Consider the following 16,641-nt stretch of genomic DNA (forward strand, 5'->3'; position numbering starts at 1 on the left):
TCATGAAAAAAATTGTATAAACATAAAAAAATAGTTAAAAGTACAATCAAAAAAGTGGAACGAAATCTTGTCAGTCTGTAGAGAGAAAAATAAATATTTTTGTGAAAATCACAATTCAAAAAGTTGGAAACGGGGGCGGAGCCAACCGGGCGCAGGATTCCAAAGGGAATTCGAAAAACAATTAGCCGCTTATATTTTGAAACCCGACACCTCGACTTCCTGGCTCGCGCCCCCCGAGCGTGAGGAAACAGGAAATGACGTTGTGGGGTCGCCGTGGAAACGTGTTGGGAGGGGCGGAGCCTACCAGGTGCAGGATGGCGGCCAGGATCCTGTAGACGGTCTGGACCTCGTCCGACGTGAAGCCGATCACCTTCATGGCGTCCGACACCGCCTTGAAGTCGGCGCCGTCGTTGATGCAGGACTGGAGAGGAAGGGGATTATTGATCCTTCGCTCATATTGATGACGGACCGATCAGATTTGATCGATCGCACCCTGATACCGATGGCAGACCCATCAGATCGCTGATCGATTATTGATTATGCACTGAAACTGACGATGGATCCATCAGGTCTCTGATTGATAATCGGTTGTACCCAGAAACCGATGACAAATCCATCAAATTTTGGATTGATTATTGATCAGAGCCACATACCAGTGGCAGATCCATCAGATCTTTGATTGATTATTGATCAGAGCCAGATACCAGTGGCAGATCCATCACATCTTTGATTGATTATTGACTGTACCCAGAAACCGATGGCAGACCCATCAGCTTTTGAATTGATTATTGATTGTGCACTGAACCATCAGATCTTGAATTGATAATTGATTGTGAATAGATACTGATGACAGGCCTGTTATTTAATTATTGATTGTGCATTGATGCTGGTGACAAGCTCATTGGATCTTTGCTTTGAGTATTGATTTTGTATTAATACTGATGACAGTCCCATCAAACCTTTGACTGATTATTGATCATACACCAATACTGATGTCAGACCCATCAGATATTTGACCGATTATTGATCGTACACCAATACTGATGACACACCACCGGACATTGACCTTATTATTAATTATACACCGATACCGGACCCATCAGACCATAAGCCAATTATTGATCATACGCTAATACTGATGACAGGGGATATGTGAGCCATTATTGATCATACACCAATAATGATGTCAGATCCATCAGATATTTGACCGATTATTGATCGTATGCTAATACTAATGACAGCAGATATTTGAGCCACTACTGATCGTACACCGATACTGACGACACACCATCGGACATACAACTGATTATCGATCGTGCGCCGATCGATGCCCGACAGCGGATCATTCTCCTGGTTTGGAATCGTGCCGTTCGATCTCAACACCTTGATCTGTCCTCCAACACGGATGTAGTTGTAGGCCGTCGGGTCCTTCTGGACCTGGAGGGTCCGAAGCAGCGTGTCCGGCGCTCCTCTCAGCAGCTGCACGACACAAATCAATCGATAATCAAAGTCTTCCAGACACTTGGGGTGTTTTCCTCATGTTCCTGCAGAAACCGTCACCTACCTGGTAGAAGGAGTGGAAGCTCCGCTCTCCTTCCTGCTGGAAAATAACCCTCGACTGTTGCGAGAAAAAAAAAAAGTTGACAAAATCAAACATCGGGATGGAATAAAGTGCGATTGATCGGCGATCACCTTCTCCAGCAGGTAGTTGTTGATGTGTCCCCCGATGGGGTCGCCCTTGAAGTCGAAGTTGATGTCCATGTACTTGCCGAAGCGGCTGGAGTTGTCGTTGCGGTTGGTCTTGGCGTTCCCGAAGGCCTCCAGGACGCAGTTGGACTTCAGCAGCATGTTCTTCACCCTGGAGAGGAAGAGGTGTGTGATTTATTTTTCATTTAGAAAATTCACTTTGTAGGATTTACTCTTATTTTGAAATGAAGCGGAGGAAATTTTGCTTTGTATTTTGAATTTCTTGGTGCAGCCATGCATTTACTTTTTATTTTGAATTGGAGTTTGATCAAATTTACTTTTATTTTGAAATGACATTGATGAAAGTTTGCTTTCCATTTTGAAATTGCCTCTGGGAAAAAATGTTTTTACTTTGATACACGCTTGTGAAACATTGTGATCTACTTTGAAATTATTTTTGTGAAATTTGATTTTATTTTGAAATTTCATTTGTGCAATTTACCCTTTACTTAAAAGTTTACTTTTACTTAGAAAGGACATATGTGAAATTTTGCAATCTATTTTGAAATTGCACAAATGAAATTTGCTTTCGCTTTATGTGGAAATTTTTATTTGTGCAATTTACTTTTTAATTCAGAAATTCAGTTTGATCAAATTTACTTTTATTTTTTGATTCTGTTGGTGAAATGTTGCTTTCTAGTTGGAAACTGTCTATGTGAAATTTGCTTTTTTGCAGAAATTTCATTTGTGCAATTTACTTTTTACTCAGAAATTCAGTTTGATAAAAGGTACTTTGATATTGACAATACATTTGTGAAATTTGCTTTTATTCTCAAATTACACTTGTGAAATGCTGCGATCTATTTTGAAATAGTTATAGTGACTTTTACTGATTTTAGTTCCTTTTATTTCTGAATTCATTCGGGCAATTTCCATTTTATTTTGAAATTCAGCGTAAAATGTATTTTATTTTAAAATTGCCGATGTGAGTCGAATTTTCTTTCTTTTCATTTTTTTTCCCTCCAATCAAGTATGTGAAATTTTTTCTTTCGATTATGAAATTTCCATTTTGCGCAATTGGCCTTTATTACAAAATGCGCTCTATTTTGAAAAGCACAACCCTAAAACATCGTCCCGCTGATAACGTCGCTGGAGATAAAGGTTGTAAACCTTCGATTGAAGAGCCGGACTCTGAAAGATCAACCCGGGTCGAACCATTTCGAGTCAGCGGGGTGATTTTCTTTTTTTGTGTCCGGGGAGAAAGCCAAACCACTGACAAGTTTAATGCACGAATGCATTTGTAAATAAAAAACAACAAATAAACAAAGCACGATAGAAATGACAGAAAGTGCGTGGCCACCAAAAAACTACCCATAATAATCCCAACCGGCGGCGTCGCTTTTTACTGGTTGTTTGCCCGAGTCAAACAGATGATGAAAGGTCAGAGAGGTAGATCATTCCTCGAGTGTGTGTGTGTGTGTGTGTGTGTGTGTGTGTGTGTGTTTATTGCTTTACAACCAGGAAGTAGCTGCACTTTCACTGTTTTTTTTTTCTTTCTGTGTCAAGTTTATGGATGTTTGCCCGGCGCTACATCCGGGTAAGACCTCCCTCTCCATTGTTGGACCCCCCCGACTCCTGACCTTTGACCCCTGACCCTCATCAAACACGCTACGCTACGCTAAAACCCTCACCTCTCCACCTCTGCCCGCTGGTTGGGGTTGGTGATGGCGGCGATGTACTGCATGATGTACTTGCTGGCCTCCGTCTTGCCTGCACCGCTTTCTCCTGAACACACACACACACACACACACACGCAGAGACACACACATGCAAAGCAAACAGAAAAATGTTAAAAATAAGAAACATTTTTAGCGCCTGTAATTTTTTCCGGCGGTTTGGTTTGCCGGGGCAAAACCAGCCCGACCTCAGGCAAACACCCTGACGAGCACTGGAAACATGAGAAAATTAGAAATAAAAATACACTTTTTATACCTCCCGTCCTCCAGAGCGCCACCTACTGAAGATTGGTGTATTTTAATCATTTTTGCATGAAAAAGATATTATATATTATATATTTATAGACACCGGAAAATCTACATTATTAAAATCAAATCGTTCCAAAGTCTCTTCAAGTGTCATATTTAAAGTTTTTAAATATTTATACATTTTTTTATTTATTTTTTCATTTTCTGTTTTATTTATGTGGTTATTTATTTATTATTATGTTTATACTTCTGACCTCCTGTCCCATTTTAAAAACGCTTCCCTGACCAGATATTTTGCGTAAAAATGCTCTTTTTCCAGGACTTAAAGCAACCCTGAGTTTGTTTTTTTTTTTTAAATTAGACATTTAAAAATCAACCATTTAAATAAAAAATAAGTGGACCTCTGACTACAACTCCAGCTCTTCCATAGTTGGATGTATCAACAAGTACAGAGGATGGATCAAGAGCTTGGTTGCGTGGAGACACCAGGACCGCCTTCAGCTCAAGACCAAGACCAAGGAAGTGATGGTGGACTACAGGAGGAACCAGAGGAGACCTGTCCTGGAGAGCATCCAGGGCCAGGAGCTGGAGATGGCGGAGCCGTGGAAGCACCTTCGACTTCAACGTAAACAATAAACCGGACCGAGCCCATAACGGATGCAGGAAAGGACAGAGGAGGAAGTTCTTCCTGAGGAGGTGGTTCAGGGTCTGCAGCAGACCTCCTCAAGACCTTCAACCAGTCCATGGTTTCCTGGTTGTTCTCCTGACCACCACCTGCAAATGTTATTGGTTTTACCGCTCTTGTGTCGCAGTTTTTATCAATTTTTATAGTTTTATCTGTCCTACCCGTCTTCTCGCCCTGTGCTGCTGAGGCCCTCCGTCTTCCCGGCTGGAGATCAATAAATTATTATCTTATCTTATTCCAGTGTTGTTGCTCAACCCTGCAGTTGCGTCGTCAGTCCAGCAGGGGGCGCCGCTCCCTGCCATCCGGCCCGTGCCGCCCCGCTGCCACTCGCTCGGCTTCGCTTATCTCCACAAGTTCAGACTCCAGAGGCGTTCTCGGGTCCGAGGTCGGTCCGGGAACATTCCTCTGGAGCGATAACATCCACCGGCACTGGGAGTGGCTTTCCACTCCGAGGTAAAACACGAAAAAATAAAAACGAAACGGTCTTGGAAGGAACCAAACGACAAAGGAGTGAAGTAATAATCTGCAATATATTGAATAAATCAGATAACGACGACCGACTGTTTGCATGGAATCATCTGGGAATTACCCAAAGATCGTCTGAGATGTAGGAGAAAAACAACAATATAATAAATCAAATGAATTCCATACAAGTGTGTATGAATGCATTCATTCATAGAAGTCAGAGATAAAGAGGTGAGATGCTTTGCTAGCTAAACTTTTTGTGTTTACAAAGCTTGGCACACCTAGAAATGCAGTTTTCAAGGAAAGTTATGCCATATTCCACAAAATCGGCCAAAATAAAAAGACGTTTTCAGGTGTGTTTGTTGGACTCTGCAGCACTAATATGCCCGAAGAAAAAACACGCATTAAGGAAATCTTATCTTTCATTCAATTATGAATATTTTTCTCTGGCTTCGGATGACAGACGCTATTTTCTCGACACCGCCCAGCTACTCAACTTGTTACGTGGGATAACCGCAGACTAAAATCACGTTCAGGAATGTGAAGAGACATTTTCAGCGATGAAATTCAACAAATCCTGATCTTCTATCACTGATCATCACCTCTCAGCTGACCTTCCTGGATACACGAGACATTCACATGGGTTTCGGTGGATTTGTTCGGATTTCTCTCACTGAACAAGTAAAAAGAACTGGAAAAAAAAATAAAAAATCAAAAGCACTTTTTGTATTAAGTTGATCAATCTTTTTAGTGTTTGTGAATGTCAACAAGTTCTGATCGTTTTTACTGTTTCTTACTTCTGTTTAATCTACACCACAATTTCACATTTGTATAAATATTTACAGAATGTGCTTATTATTTAGACAAGAATCGTAATTTACAGGCTTTTACATAATTAATATAGATCAGAATCAAGTTTATGTCATTGGTTTGGTCCTCAAACACCATCCAGGTTTCTCACAGGCCCCTGGTCGAACCTCCAGCCAATCATCTGCCTCCATTTAACCTCCCAGCCAATCATCTGCCTCCGTCTAACCTCAAGCCAATCATCTGCCTCCATTTAACCTCCCAGCCAATCATCTGCCTCCGTCTAACCTCAAGCCAATCATCTGCCTCCATCTAACCCCCCCAGCCAATCATCTGCCTCCATCTGACGTCCAGCCAATCATCTGCCTCCATCTAACGTCCAGCCAATCATCTGCCTCCATCTAACACCCCCTGCCAATCATTTGCCTCCGTCTAACCCGCCGCCAATAATCTGCCTCCATCTAACCCCCCCAGCCAATCATCTGCCTCCATCTAACCTCCCAGCCAATCATCTGCCTCCATCTAACCCCCCCAGCCAATCATCTGCCTCCATCTAACCTCCCAGCCAATCATCTGCCTCCATCTAACCCTGTCCTCTGCATCCTGGTCTCCACCAGCAAAACTTCCAGTTGTTTCCTTCCATCCATGATCCTCCTCTCTGGTTTCCTCCAGAGCTCCAAGAGGAACCTCCACATCTTCAGGTGGAAAACAATGACCATAAAACTCTCAGAATGACATCGGAAATGAAGCTTCTGACATTCAAAATAAAGAAAATGGATCAATTTCAAAAGGTTGGATTATCAGATTATGGGATTACCACCGGTAATCCCGGTGTGTGTGTTGTGTGTGTTACCTGAGATGACGATGCAGGTGTCTTTGTTGCGTCTCTTCATGGCCTTGTAGGCGGCGTCGGCGATGGCGAAGAGGTGCGGCGGCCGCTCGTACAGCTCGCGGCCCTTGTACTGCTCCACCACGTCGCGGCCGTAGATGTTCATGGCGCGGTAAGGATTGACGGACACCACCACCTCCCCGATGTAGGAGTAGATCCTCCCCTTCTCGAACCTGCGGACGGGAGACATGGGGGGATCAATGCTCGCCGACCCTTTGATCTCAACCACATCAAAGGTCACCCAACCATTGATCTGTCATTCTTGATCTGCATCTGCTTATCATAAAATCAAAAATAAACATAAATGCTAAAAATGGAAACATCAAACTGTGATTACACTTTTCAATTTTCATTATTTTAAATTGTTATTTCTTATTTTAATGCTAAATCTGACTGCAACAAAAACCTCAGATAAGAGAATGAGCTCCGTTTGATGTCTGAGACATCAAAGGGAGATAATCGGTTCAAAGGCCATAGTTTAACACTAGACAGAAACCAGTTTCCCGTCAAAGCTACGCTTATTTAAGGTAAAAAAAACCCACTGATTTAATAAAAATAAAATCAAAACATCAAAGAGACATCAAAGGGAAATCAGACACCATCAAAGAGACATCAAAAGGAATCAATTTCCCGCCAAACGGTATCAATTTGATATCGATCAAGCGACCGGAGACATCATGCACCTGTATGATCTCCTAAACATGACCTTGGAGTTTGAACTCCCATGTTCCTCCTCCGTCCATCCATCCATCCATCCATCCATCCATCCATCCATCCATCCATCCATCTTTCCTTATGGCTCTTCTCATCCCCTGAGTCTGACTTCAGAAGAAGTTCTCTCTTTCTCCAAACCTCGGCCGCCGCCAGAGGCTGCCAAACCAAAAATTACGAAAAAGAAAAAAAAAAAAAAAAAAAGGAAAGGAAAAGGAAAAACACTCCGAAAATGGAATGTGTGTGTGTGTTTGTGTGTGTCAGCGGGCCATATTTACACCATTTGGCAGAAGTGTGTGTTTTCAAAGCGCTGACTCAGTGCCTTCGCGGGCGGAGTGTGTGTTTGGCTGTTTTTAAACGACGACCATGATGAGGATGGGAACAGCCGCCGCCGCCGCCGCCGCCTCAGCAGTGTGTCATGTGCCACAGAAGAATAAGCCCCGCCCCCTGACGCCACATCCTGACACACCTGCAGCGTCTGCAAACATCCAGGAGGAATTCCACCCCCTCCAAAAAAAAAAAAGCGATGATATCACATCCATCCAGAGTGGAAGCCATTGTCCCCCTGAGCAGCTGCGGCAGCGCTGAGCCAACATGGCCGCCCTTCCTGCTGCAGAATGAGCCCCATTGTTGACGCCCTCGCCGCCGCCCGGGACGCCGCCGAGCGCCAGCTCCATTGTTCGACCATCAATCGGAGGCCTTTGTCCCCTCCCCACCCCACACCGACGTGCACGACACCAGAGGTCGGCCATTTTGCACACATGCACAACAGTTAATGATATCGCACGCACGGTTAGCTTTGCGATGTAGCCACGTCAATTTTAAATGTGGAAAGTGAGTGAAAATCTCGATTGTGGACTTGGAGGTGGAGGAGTGGTGGCGGTGGCGTGGAGAAGGGAGGAAGGGTGGAGCAGCTGCCCGGCCGACGGACGGAGATGAGCGGGATTTAAGAACCCGGAGGACCAAGAGCCACAAGCTATTTATAGAACAGGATTTAATCTGGTTCCGGCAACATCTGTGTCGCCTGCGATTCAACGCCGACCCAGATATGACTTCCTCCTCCTCCTCCTGGTTCCCCTCCGGTCTTCCAGCCGACTCTCATTCAAAAAACAAAAACAGGAGGGCGTCCTGTCTTAACGACCAATCAGGATCCAGGATCAATCCATAGCCCCCTTATATTCAACAAGGAAATACTTCAATATGTAAAACACATTTATAATTTTAGAAATCTAAGTGTGTGTGCTCATATCATTTTTTAAATTATTATGATCATTATTATCAATTTATTCTGATAATTTTATTATTATTAAATAACTTGTTTATTCAAACAATAAGCATCAATTACAGAAACGGTGTGATATTTTCATTTTATAATTGACTTTAATAGTGCAGTTTTGCAACTACATATTTATCTCTACCTGGGTTTATTTGGGTATAATTATTTTATTCATTCTTCTACTAACTTATCTAATAATGATGATATTATAAATATTAATAATAATAATCAATGAATAACAATCAATTGTTAATTATATCTTTATTATTATAAATATAATGATGTGATATATATAATGAATGAATAAATAGCTGTGTAGGTCACTGCATTGATGTGATTTATTTTATGATAGGTACCGAAAATATATATGTTTCTTGAAGACGTGTTATCATTAAAACTAATTGTAGATCAGGTTGAATTGTGAATTACTGTAATTAGCATTATCTTGTTTTTGTGCTCCTGCGTGAATTTAGAAAAATCAGGTTTATTCTTTGTATTTTATTGAAAGTAAGATCAAAGTATTTTTTTCGTCAAAATTATTTTAAATCAATCGTACCATTTGATAGGTTTTTACATTTTTATTAATCTATTAAAGCGCCCCTATTGGTCTTAGAAGGACACAGCACTTTAGGTTGGGTTTTAATCAAATGTGAGAAATAAAACCCTCTAAAAAAAAACTCAAAAGGGAAAATAATTTCTTTTAACGTCAGCAAGGAAATTTGTCCTGAAAACACCACACACACACGCACACACACGCACACACACATAAATTACAGAGCAGGGCAGGGTCTGACCAACGTCTCCAACCTCTTTGGGCGCGTCGTTTTTTCTTCTGGTTAACTTTGGGAGGGGCGCCAACAATTTATGACACATCGACCACCGTCGGCAGTCTGTATGCAACACACACACACACACACACACACACACACACACACAAACACACACAACCCAGTATGTAAATCATCCCGACATCACACCCGGCATCTGCACAGAATAAGGAGGTTGAGCTGCAGCAGCAGGCGTGAAACTAAAAGCTGCAACAAAAACTATAAACCTATTAAAAAAAAAACTACAAAAATGGCCGGTCTTCTTCTGCAGTGGTTGCTACACGGCGATGATCATCCAAGGCCAGATTGATCTAAACCCCCTGCTTCGACCAATAACAACAGGGGATACTGTGGTATCGCCAGGGTGTTAGCTTGGCTTGCTACCCGGTTAGCGCTACCAATGCTAGCATAACAGCTTTTGCGTTGTAGACCCGGAGATGTTAAGAAGGTGAACAAGTGTCCAATGCAACCAGCATGCTAAGCTAATGGCTCGAGTAGAGTTTCGATGCTAATACCTTTTCCCGTAGCACAGCTAAAATGTCAGACCCTAGTCCGAATCTGAACCAAGACGTGAAGAATTAGCACGGCTAACCGTTAGCTTAGGGGCAGTTTAAGCTTTAATTCTCTAAAAAGCAGCTGTTGAAGGTCGCGGCAGCACGTGGTTGGAATCAGGAGGGGGCGGGGACGCTAATCCACCGCCGCTCTGCCTTTATCGCCGCTGGAGTTTTGAGTCAAAGCAGGTTTATCTCTTGATGGCGCCGCAGAAGGTCGTGACGCCGGGCTGATGGCGTCCTTCAGCAGCACGCCATTTGGAATCAGACCGTCACGGATCAGCAGCAGCAACCTGTCAAAGGTTGACGCGTCACGAGGACCTCCAGATGTCCAAACTGAGACCTTCTGACCTCATGAGAGCGTCCTGATGTCAACATCCACAGTGAGACGTTCTGAGAGACTCCAAAGGTCTACACTGAGACCTTCTGAACACCTGAGAGCATCCAGAGGTCTGCACATCTATGTCCACACCATGACATCCTGAGAACCTCCAGACATCTACGTCCACATTAAGATGTTCTAACTTTCCAGAAGCCCATGTCCACACTGAGACAATCTAAGAACGTCCAAACCTCCACCTCCACACTGAGATGTTCCAAGAACATCTGGATGTCACATCTCACTTTGAGACGTTCTGACCTCCTGAGAGCGTCCAGACGACCATGTCCACACAGGACGTTCTAAGAGCATCTAGACCTCTATGTCAATACGGAGATGATCTAAGAGTGTCCAGACCTCCACGTCTCACTCAGATGTTCTGACCGTCAGACATCCACGTCCACACAGGACATTCTGAGAGCTTCCTGAAGCCCACGTCCACACTGAGATGTTCTAAGAGCTTCTCGACCTCCGCGTCCACACTGAGATGTTCCAAGAACATCTAGACCTCCACATCTCACTTTGAGACGTTCTGACCTCCTGAGAGCGTCCAGACGTCCATGTCCACATAGGACCTTCTGAGAGCGTCCTGACCTCCACGTCTCTCTCTGAGACGTTCTGATCTCCTGGGAACATCCAGACGTTGCGTGGACAGAGACGAGCTTCAACCCGATCCAAGCGAGAACTCAAACTTGTTTCCCACAGGTAAAAGTTGAGCACCGCCGAGATGTTTGTCAGACCCAAAACCTTCTCCTCCATCTCTCCTCCTCCTCAGAGAAACCAGATGTGGCTTCAGGTCCTCCTCCGCCCGGCCCAGATGGTTGTATTTTTATCGTCCTGCTCCGTAAACAAAGCCCAAACCCTTGGCTATTTTTACCCGCGACGTCTAAAAGCCCATTTTCCTGGATTTCAAAAGTAAGAGCCTCGATAGCCTGGTGTTTTTTTTCTTCCCTTTCAAAATAAGAGCGTGTTTTTACGCTTCGTACTCGGCGACCGACTGCCGGGGCGGGTTTTATTGATTATTAACCGGGTTGTATCTTTTACAACCGCCGCTCTTTGGCGAGGTAATGATCCATTTTGTGTGGTGGCGGCGGGTCGAGTTACGGCGGCGTCTCAGACGAACCGGGGCTTGTTTTCATTCCCGGCGGCGAGAGGAGGTGGAGGTGGAGGAGGAGGGGAAGGGGGCGGCGTCACGGTCTGCAGCCGTCAGACATCTGGGCTCGGCATTAGGGGATTTTCCGTCCACTTTGTAAAGTCGGCTTAGTGCGAAACGGCGGCTCCCGGGACGACACGTGACGCTCGCATCACGATACACCAACACACGGGTTCGAGGAGGACCGGCGGTCCCAGGTGGAGTCGGGCTGGATCCTTATCGAATCCGCACGAACGCTCGTTTCGGCTCGATGCTTCGATGAAACGACGGTGTTTTGCCGTAAAGGAGCACCGGAGGGGATTAGCGTGCTAACGCTAGGTCGGGAAATAAGATAAGATAAAGTTAAAAAAGGGGAAATTCCTTTGTCACAACAGCGTAACAGTTGTAATGTCAACAAAACAAAAAAAAAAGGAATGACATGAATATAAATATAGACAGAAACACAGAAGACAAAGATAGCAAGATAAAAAAAAATAAAAAAATCCACGAATAGACAGCAGACATCAACAACAAAGTGAGGGTGAAAAATACACAACTAGAACGAAACAGCAATATAAATAAAGTAACAAAAACAAATAGCAATGGATAAAATACATAAACAAAATGGGTTTTGAGGTGCATCTGAGGAGATTTTAGGGGGCCGAGCTGAGAATAGGGGTGTCACCGGGTTTGGGGGTCGAAGGATGGCGAGACGAGTCGCCATCTCGCTACGTTAAATCTGGCTCGGCGCTGCAGCGCCCCCGCTGGACAAAAACTGCAACTACACATTTTTTAAACTAAAATCCATATTGTCAGAGGTACGCTGGAAGACGTCACTTGGACAATTATGGGGGAAAAAAAGCTACGACAAAAAATTCCTAAAGCTAAGAGAAGTGTGTGTGTGCATGTGTGTGTGTGTTGGGAAGCAGGGCATGTGTACCGAGACCCGGCTGTAGATCAGGTGGCAGTCGGCCATCTTTGTTGACAGAGGGCCGCGGCCGCACACACACACACACACCACACCCGTTCTCACTCGCTCTCTAACACACACACACACACACACACACACACACACACACACACACACACACACACACACACACACACACACAAAGCTGTTACTGTATCATGCTCTCCAGCGGCCGGTGGAGGATTTCAACTCCAAATGCAATAAAGCAAGGAGAAGGGCGGGAAGGTGTGTGTGCATGTGTGTGTGTGTGTGTGTGTGTGTGTGAAATCCTGGCCGCCGGCCCTCCACGCAGACCCTGTTTACAGTCTCACACACTAAATTGCCTGAGCCGTCTGGCGTTCGAGCCCATGAATGGATTCCTGGGCGTGAGAGGGAGGGAAGGAGGAGGGAGTCCAGCAGAACCAGACGTTACTCAACTCGCTATTTGAGGAAAAAGCGGCGGTTTTTATTTGGGCCAGGAGGAGGGCAAAGAGGGGCCGGGATCCACGGGATCCACAGCTGGGATCCAGCCGATGGCCGGGAAACTAATCCGTCCCTCCATTTCTTCTCCGAAACATCCCGGGACGGATGACGGTGCTATGGGTGGGGGTCAAAGGTTGCACGGAGAAAGCCTTTTAATTTGATGATACGATGATTCATTTGTGAATTAGATTAATTTGGCAGCCTTTGAAATAGAGCGAGATAAATCCATCTGTCGCTGGGATTACAAAGGATCATCCCGTAAAAATGATCATAATAATTATAAATAGAGAGAGATAATAAATAAAAACAATACAAGAAACGATCTGTAAGTCATTGTCACATAATACGCAGCAAATAAAAAATCAAAAATAAATATCAGATTAAAAACATACATAAAAATAAGCAATTGCAAAATCACCTGCATACAACCTTTTTTTAAATGGAGAGAAACATGGAACCACCACAGAGGAAAGTATTTAAAATATAGCAAGGAATTATTTTTAAAAAGAAATTATTCCAAGAAAATTTAAAGAAACTACTTAAAAATAATGGAGAGAATATTTAAAAAATCTAGAAAAAATAATTCTGTGTGGATGAGAGGATGAATGTCTATATGTGGACCTGTGATTGACAGATAATCCATCCAGGTTAAGCCCCGCCTCTTTCCTCAATGTCACTTGTGATTGGCTCCCTGAGCGAGCCTGACCCCGAGTGCAGGATAACCACTGCAGAGGATGAATAAATGAATGAGTGAATTTTGTGACAAACTCTTGACTGATGGCGCTCTGAACCCCTTGGATTACAGAGAGACGTCCAGGAAAACATCCAGAAACGTTGTGAGATTATTCGGGCCTTATTCGGGATTATTAGCAGGCGCTACAGGATTACTGAGACGTCACGGTAATATTGAGACGTCACGGCAATATTGCAACGTCATGGGATTATTGGGAGACGTTATGGGATTACACAGGCACCATGGTATTATTGTAAACAAATAACAGCAGCAGATGATCCCATTGTGTGTGTGTGTGTGTGTGTGTGTGAAGCATGAACGTGAGTCAGCAGCAGGTGGACGGGGAACAATGGGGCCTAAGGGTGATGACATCATGATCACCTGACCCGATGACATCATGTCTGAGTCACATGGTTCAAAAAAGAGCTGACGGACGGACGGACGGACAGACAGATAGATAGATAGATAGATAGATAGACAGATAGACAGATAGATAGATAGATAGATAGACAGATAGATAGATAGATAGACAGATAGACAGATAGATAGATAGATAGACAGATAGATAGATAGATAGATAGATAGATAGATAGATAGATAGATAGATGAGGAAACGCTCCATGTACTATTTGTCTATTTACTTAGTGCGACCTTTGACCTGTGGCTCCGCCCCCCCCTCATACAACTGGACTTTAACCTTTGACCTCTTTGTCCTGAAGCCCCGCCCCCTCTGATAGGCTGGGAAAAACAAAAATAGATTATCTAGAATTGTTACGATATGAATATCCTGATCGAGGAGAAAAGATCGAAGTGCAGGTGAGAGATGAGATTAGATTTACGACAGATCAATAAATAATATTCAATTTCAATCTGAATATAATCAATCCAATTGGATTGATTAGGGATTGATTGCTAATGGATCCAATATTAAATTTATAATTCTAAAAGAAAAAAAAAAAGAAAAAAATCTGGATTAGAAAGAAAAGTAAGATTTGAATTAAAAGAGGCTGTATTGATCCCACCGGACATATTGATCACATATCGAAAGCAGGTTCCAGGAGAACGTCGTCCTGGTTCCCCGTCGAACAGGAGACAGGAAGCGAGGTGATGTGAGGCGAGGCGAGGCGAGGAGGGAGCCGGCAGGGGAAATGCCAGCGCCCTCCTCCCTTCCCCCGCTTTTATCGCAGCTTTCTTTTCACTCTGCGCCGCCGCCGCCGGTTCAAAGGTGAACTCGCTCAGAGCCGTTAATTCAGGGAGATTTTCGGCTTTTAAATACATATCATTTTCTCAGCTTCTATTGCAATGTTTTACTTAGTAACTCCCAAATAACGTCCCAGAGCTGTCCGACTCCTCCGTTCCCAGCAATCCTGCAAACCCCTCAGTGTAATGCCGCTCATGATATACTTATTCTATAACTCCAGAGCGAGTTTAATTGCAATTTGCACAATTCTGTACAGTCATTTATTCATACTTATGTATTTTGGATTTGATTTGATTTGATTCTATTTTATGTATATTTTTTTTATTTTACTTCATTTTAATTTTTAATTTTTATTTATTTATTTTATTTTATTTATTTTAAATATATAAATCAATTTATATTGACTTATTATATCAAATGTATAAAATCAAATCAAAATTTTATTCTTTGATTACAACTTGATAACCTCGATTTTGATTCTCTATTTTCACATTCCATGTATTTATACATATCAGGTTTTTAACTCTTCATACTCTATAGTTTAATGTTTGTTTATTTATAGTGCACTTTTTTTTTTTTTTTTTTGGCAAGATGGCGGGCGGGAGGACGCTGGCGCGTTTGGCTGCCGCTTCCCGCTCTCCAACCAATCAACCAAACCAAAGACAAAGGCTCACCTGGACAATCTCCAGCAAGCAACCAAACTAGCTTGCCAACCTGAGCAGGCTGGCCGGCTAGCTAGCTAGCCGGCTAGCCTCCCGAAACTCCGGATCCCGATGGCGCCTAGCAAGACGGCATTTCCATCGGCCGAAATCTTCTCGCTCCTCCTGCTCCACCATCTCTCCCTCCACCAAAAATCCATCTCCGACATCCAGCTCCAACACTTGCCTCCTCACAGCAGCACGACACTCAGCTGCACACCGGCGAAGCTCCTCCAGCTTGTCCCTGGACTGGCGCTCATCGCCACACTCTGCAATCATGGACTCCTTCCCAATAACTCTGTGTATGTTCTGTTCTTTCTGTTTTTACTTGTGAAGCGTCTTTGAGTGTCATGAAAAGCGCTATAAAAATCCCATGTATTATTATTATTATTATTTACTGTTAATGTGCACTTCATTATTATTTTGCTAATCTCATGTTGCCGTGGGAAAATGAGAAATGACTTATTCCACTTTATATCCACTACATGTGCAGAAATTGACAAAGTCTGACTTTAACACATGGAAAAATAAAAGGCGGGGATTGAAGGGGGAATAAAACCCCCTTTGCTCCCCCCGACTGCCATCTTTAGATCAAATTATTTGGAAAACACACTGCAGTTCTCCAGGAGTGTGTGTGTGTGTGTATGTGTGTGTGTATGTGTGTGTGTGATCTAAACAGTACTGCCATATAAAGACATGAGGGGGGAACAGCGATCCGCATGCGGACAATCCACAGGGTGGGTTTAATCCCGGGTTTAATCCCAGGGGTGGGTTTTGGTCGCAGGGGTGAGGTTAATCCCTGAGGTAGGTTTAGTGTCTCGACGGGGTTTAATGCCAGGTCTGGGTTTAATCCCAGGGATACGTTTAGTCTCTAGGCATGGTTTAATCCCAGGTCTAGGTTTAATCCCAGGGATAGGTTTAGTCTCAAAGCAGCGTTTAATCCCAGGTCTGGGTTTGCTCGAGGCCAATTCACTGTCCCCATAGTGGGCTGGGTGCAAGAGTGAGTATTAGGAGGGTCCCTCCTGTGGTTTGGGGTGGATTATCTGCCTCCCGGGTCTGTGGGTCAAATCCACAGGGTCGGTTCAATCCCAGGGTAGGGGTTTAATCCACAGGATGGGTTTAATCTCAGCTGTGTCTTTGACCCCTGGGCAGGGTGTAATCCCAGGTGCAGGTTTTGATCGCAG

General features: G+C 43.8%; 1 protein-coding gene across 1 annotated transcript in view; it reads right to left on the reverse strand.

Annotated features, from left to right (window-relative positions):
• myo1d (myosin 1D) overlaps positions 1-16,641 on the reverse strand; it is a 57,171-nt gene that overhangs the window by 37,510 nt on the left and 3,020 nt on the right. Inside the window, exons 2-7 of the mRNA XM_086140153.1 lie at positions 6,482-6,690; positions 3,378-3,471; positions 1,693-1,858; positions 1,565-1,618; positions 1,384-1,479; positions 305-421 (exon numbers count right to left, since the gene is read on the reverse strand). Of these exons, the coding sequence (XP_085996279.1) occupies positions 305-421; positions 1,384-1,479; positions 1,565-1,618; positions 1,693-1,858; positions 3,378-3,471; positions 6,482-6,690 (736 nt within the window). The remainder of the gene's footprint in view (positions 1-304; positions 422-1,383; positions 1,480-1,564; positions 1,619-1,692; positions 1,859-3,377; positions 3,472-6,481; positions 6,691-16,641) is intronic.

Source organism: Fistularia commersonii, chromosome 32 (assembly GCF_037954325.1).
Source record: "Fistularia commersonii isolate RoL2024-O1a breed Wild chromosome 32, RoL_Fcom_v1.0, whole genome shotgun sequence".
In the NCBI taxonomy this organism is placed as follows: Eukaryota; Metazoa; Chordata; class Actinopteri; order Syngnathiformes; family Fistulariidae; genus Fistularia; species Fistularia commersonii.